We start from the raw sequence: 5,577 nt of genomic DNA, 5'->3' as shown, positions 1-5,577 counted from the left end.
AAAACTGGTCGAACTATTAATTTTTGTATGTAAATAAACATACACATTTAAAATACATGTACCAGTATTAATAAGTATATCATTATCACTGACCCAACACAATGCTAAATTTTTCAAAAAATATAATTGACCCGCAATCAAAAAATATTGCCGACCACTGGGCTAGCACTTTACAACAGTTAAGTGGGCAGCTAGTCAGTGATTTCATGGAAATAAAGAATGTGTGTGTGTGTGCAAGAACAGCTTTGAAAAATGATCTTTTGTCATATATAGTTATATGTTATTACAGGAAAAGAGAATTGCGTGTGTGGTATCATAATGGAAGTATAAACTGGTAGTTTGAAAGCTGTTATCAGAACATAATTATGGATTATTTGAAGTGGATTTATAGTATAACTTGAAAGTTTATATCAAGAACTGAATGTATTCTAAACATAGATTGTAAGTATATTTTAAAACTTGTTTTGTTGCTACATCCATTGATTCTATGTGTAATTTTTCTAATCATATTAACTATGGTTTAACATTTTGAATAAATAGCTTGTTTGTTCCTTCATGTTATGCTTTCTGTCTATTCCCAGATACTGAAAGGTATTGACAGGTTTGATACATTTGTTAAAAATTTGGTTACTGGTGCTGTTGATATATGTAGTGACTTATTTTTGTATATGATTTTTCTATGGAAAATGATAAGTGCAGTTCTTTGAATTAATTATAATCCTCCAACTAACTTTATAATTCCAAATTTATTAAAGGTAATTGAATGTTTTGTGTTAATAAAACTGAGTTGAGGAGGTTCATGCTGTGGTTTTTAATGTCATTTTCTTTGGTAAAAATCTGTTTAAATAGAATTTTTACATGATAATAGAGCAAAAGAAAATCAGAATCTTATTTTCCAAGATTTAATTAAATGTTTCCTAGTATGCAATAACATCAGGGTTCTACTTCCATCATTTCAGAATCTGCACCCAGCATCACATCAAGTTGGCTTATAGTTGAGATTGTGTCTTTTTCTATATAAAAGACAAGAAAAACAAAATGCTTTTACCAGTCTAAGAGAGTAGACTAGCCAGTCTGTTTGAATCTTTAATCCATTGGATAGCATTTTGTGGTACAAAGCTGATTGAGAAGAACAGCCTTTTGAGTCCTTTCTGAACTCATATGCACCTCCTCTGTCAGGCTGGTGAGGTCCAAATCCATCATTTTCCAAACAAGTTCAACAATCAAAGGTTTATCAGATAAAATGGCAGGATCAGAAGGGAAAAGGTGATGTATGATTTAACCATGGTTTATAGCAGTGCATTTACTTGGTTTATTAATTTCTTCATAACTAAAACATGAATCAGAATCTTCAGATTTAGAGGATTCTTCCACTCATGAATCACTTACAGGAGGATCATAAGGCATATCCACTATCAGTATGAGCATTTTTCTCTTGCGACTTAACTTCATTCATTGTACTAGTACCCAGCCTTAGAGACAGAAGCCTAAACGTATAGAAATAAAATATTTTATTTAGGTTTCAGTTATAATAATATATCAAAAACAGTAATGTGAATATTATTTTTTTTCAACGTGTAATAATGTGAAACAAGCTAATATTAAGTTGCGAGTTAAATTTTCAAAAAATTGTTAATTGACAACTTTCAACAACTGTATGCCAGCAAAGATTTCAGTGAGGCTTGGCATAAAGCACTGCTCACCAAGGTTCGAAAGTTACCTGTTCAAATACTATTACACCCCCTTCTTTATTCTGTATGCAACACCTTTCTAGCTACTTCTCATCATTCTTACTGTGTCACTCTTCCATATTTCCACACAAGCCACCAAGCCTGTTTTAAAACCACATCTACTTTAAAACTACATTATTGAAAATCATTCCTATATTTTTTAGTTATTCTAAACATATCTATAAAACTGTTGGAATGGACTAAAACAAAATATTATTATAACCAAGGTTGAACAAAAAAATTATTAAACTGTAACAACGAAGATCCAAAATTAAACTTTCAAACAGTTAGAATACAAGTTTAATCACTTACAAAAACAAACAGTTAGTAAATCAGTGCCTGACCAGAACTTGATACAGATGTTAATAAACAATACTACATAATTATCAATGTTATTAATTTCAATGTATAAAGAAATTAGGAAAAAGATCCAGAAGAAAAACTTAATTCCAAAAAACAAAACAATATTCCAAAATTAAAACACTTCTGAAGATCAGCAACAAATCATTTTAACTATATATTGTGAACTCACTCGTTTAAGATCAAGGAAGGATTTTTATTTAGTGGTTAGAGCATCATGTGATTAGCTGACTAATGCAATCTTTCACAACAGTAATATCTGTATGTCACCACTCGGTGAAATTTGTTTCAGTTTCATAATACAAATATACTGAAATTCAACATGCTTTAGCTAGAAGGCGAGTTAGCATTTTCCTATAACTAAAATTTTATAGGAGGAGTAATAGATGAATGATAAATGAAACTATAGCAAAATAAATGTAGAATTTGATATTTCACACTATCACTAATCTAACTACTCTCTTCATTATGGCATTACAAGTTAGAAATGTAAGAAAAACTGTAGGAATTGTATTTAAATTTGGTAGTTTTATTAGTAAATTGTAACAGCTAACTTGTTTGCACACTTATTCTTATTATGACCACTTTGATTTTCCTAATTCGAAATTATAGGCCTTACTAAAAAGTATAGCATTCAAAAACCAATAATCAGTAACTGTTATTATTATTATTAATACTTATCATTATACTGTTTTTCAAAATGGGCATGTAGACATCTGTATAAATGTCAATTATAAGCTTAGGCTAAAATTTTCATGTAGGCAAAAATTATAATTGTTAAAAAAAGGAACAATTATTATTATATTGAAATGTGATTAATAAAAATTAAACAACATTTATGTGAAAAGCTGCTACGTTTTATAGCACAAAATTTATTATGAATAGTTACAATTCTGGAAAGTTATACTAAATGTAAAATATTACCCATTTCATTTTTTATAATCTTTTCATTGAAGAGGAAATTATCACAGTGCAACTGAAGAATTTTTGAAATCTAAATTTCTAAGGGTTCATAATTTTCTGTAAGAATATCTTTTAAAATGTTTCAGTTGATATGATTATTTGATATATATATCAAGAAATTTAATAAAGTTGTTGATATTACAAAAGGGCTTGTGGAAGTTTGCTAAATAATATTGAAGAAAATGCAGAATAAATTTTACCTCAATTCGATTAACTGGGCCTCCTGGCATCTATTATGCACTTCTTGTTCTTGCATTGAGCAAGTCCTTATGGCAGTTCACATTGTGTCTTTTACTACAGTTATAGCCACTATAAGTTGTTTTTCTACAAACAAGACATACAAATTTTAGTCTTTTAGACTTAGTTGGCAGCAGCATGATAATGATAAAACATATGATCAAACAAGCAGTTGAAAATATAAACAAGTTTCATTTTGGAAAGAGCCTAAAGTTCTAAAAGTTTGTGTTATTCACAAAGCATTGCACTTCAACAGTTGTGCAGATGACATCAACCAGGTGAAATGTTATTCAAGCATAAGCATGTGACACATGTAGCCCAATGGAACTTATGCACATAATGGCAATACATTTCCAGGTGTTCTAAGGGCAATTTTTTAAATTAAGATCTTGAAATTTCTAAAAATGTTTTACCACAACTATCCAAGGGAGTCAACTGCCTTATTGCTCCCCCCCTCTCCCTACAGTCATGCTTCTTATCTAATTATATTAAGTTTTGAAGTCACTGTGGTTATACATGTTTTCCAGAAGTCAAGAAAAACTACTTTTAAAGATAAGGTACAAAAAACTGAAACAGAGGAGGCAAAAATTATTTTTAATCTATAATTCTGTTTGGAATACAGCTAAATAATTAATTTAATTAATCATTGTTTTTGTTACTGTTTTCCATACAATTATCAAACAAAGTTTTCTTTATCTGCTTTGGTGTTTATGATGATGATGTGTTTTTGATCAGGGTACATTGTAAATGTTTCTATTATTTGGTCATAAACACTTTTTTGTTATTTCCAGTCCAGCCTTTCCCTTGGCTAAATCTTTACAAACATTACTTTTCATTAATCATGTTTTTTTATCCCTTCTCATTAATTTAGTAAGTTTAAAAGTAAAAGTCATGGGTTTTCAAACATATTCTTTCAAGAGATCTTTTACTTTTAATGGAATTTTTTGTTTTGTTGTTGTAAGTCAATTTAAGTATCTTTACTTAGTATATGGAAATAACAATTTTACTTACTTTAGAAATGTGTTAGTGACAGTGAGACAAAAGTGATTTTATAGTTCTTAATTTTGAATGTAGTAAAATTATAGTTTATTAACTCATTTACTAAGATATTATTAAAATTTTTTCAGTCTTCTTTTTACAATAGATTTAAACTCATTAATATTAATTTATATTCTCTATTGAATTTAGTTATAAAAACTGTAATGACAATGTGATTACGATTAAACTTGCAATTGACTTCAGTATATGATGTTTGACAGGTCTGTGCTTGTAACATATATTTGGTATAGTAGACATAATACTATTCACTTTTGTTCTTATTCAAACTAAAAATAAAAAAAGGTAAAGAAGCAAAAAATGACGCTTCACTCTCATTACCATATGTTATATGGAATTGGTTCTGTATTCTTATAGTGTTAATCAACTTCATAATTGTACAAGTCAACTGTTAATGAACTACTTTAGTTATTTATTCTAGCCAACATTTACCAAACCAGTATTTTAGTTTTGGCTTCTGAATGTGGTTTATCTAGGACCACTGAAAATACTAGAACTGCCTTTCTGATGTGGTGCAACAAGAGTGTAGAGATATAATTTATTTTAATGGTTTTTCTGGTAAGTACTTTGTAGGACACCACCACTTTGAGATAATTCATTATTGCAAGTAATTCAAGACTATTTTCAGTTAATTTCAGTTTCTGTACTAAAGCACTATTATGGAAAACTTGAGCATGCTAGACATAATTACACAACTAAATAGAGCTGGGCAGTTAATCAATATAATCAATTACTTATAAGCATGAACTATAACAAATTATTTGAAATTATGATTAAATTTATTAATGTCAAGAAAATAGTCAACTGTTTCTAATTGTTACAGTTTTTGATTAATTCAAGGCTGTTCAGCTTAATTGATTAGTGTTAAAACTCACAAAATGAATTAAGTAATAAAAATTATTGTATCCATTTATTACAAGTTTTGATTATTCCAACTATCCAATTATAATAAATTAGTTGAATGTAAGTGATTAATGAGCTGTACAATTAACTGATTAGCAAATTCCACTAATCACCCAGCTCCAATACATAATACAGTACTGTGCAAAAGTGTTAGGACAAGAGAATATTTTGTCATTCTTTCCATTTTATGGGGCTAATTCCTCCAGGCTATTACAGAATGTAAATTTCAACACTATGGTAATGCTTCACTGATCCCTGCTGACAATTGAATGAGCCAGGATGAGAATACTTATTATTCATTAGAATTCCCATATACTTGTACCAAGGG

The 5,577-nt window shown here is 29.0% G+C and overlaps 1 protein-coding gene across 8 annotated transcripts in view; it reads left to right on the top strand.

The window, feature by feature from the left end:
- The window catches only part of LOC106470579 (metallophosphoesterase domain-containing protein 1-like), a 37,828-nt gene that overhangs the window by 1,814 nt on the left and 30,437 nt on the right, over positions 1-5,577 (top strand). For 7 of the 8 annotated variants that reach the window (XM_022399187.1, XM_022399183.1, XM_022399185.1 and 4 more), the window contains exon 2: positions 960-1,266. In XM_022399187.1, the coding sequence (XP_022254895.1) occupies positions 1,244-1,266 (23 nt within the window). In that variant the 5' untranslated portion in view covers positions 960-1,243. Of the gene's footprint in view, positions 1-114; positions 442-959; positions 1,267-5,577 lie in introns of those variants that run through there. The other variant, XM_022399189.1, reaches the window with a different exon arrangement.

This window comes from Limulus polyphemus, unplaced genomic scaffold (genome assembly GCF_000517525.1).
Source record: "Limulus polyphemus unplaced genomic scaffold, Limulus_polyphemus-2.1.2 Scaffold4096, whole genome shotgun sequence".
Taxonomy (NCBI): domain Eukaryota; kingdom Metazoa; phylum Arthropoda; class Merostomata; order Xiphosura; family Limulidae; genus Limulus; species Limulus polyphemus.
This window is presented reverse-complemented; position numbering and strand designations above follow the sequence as displayed.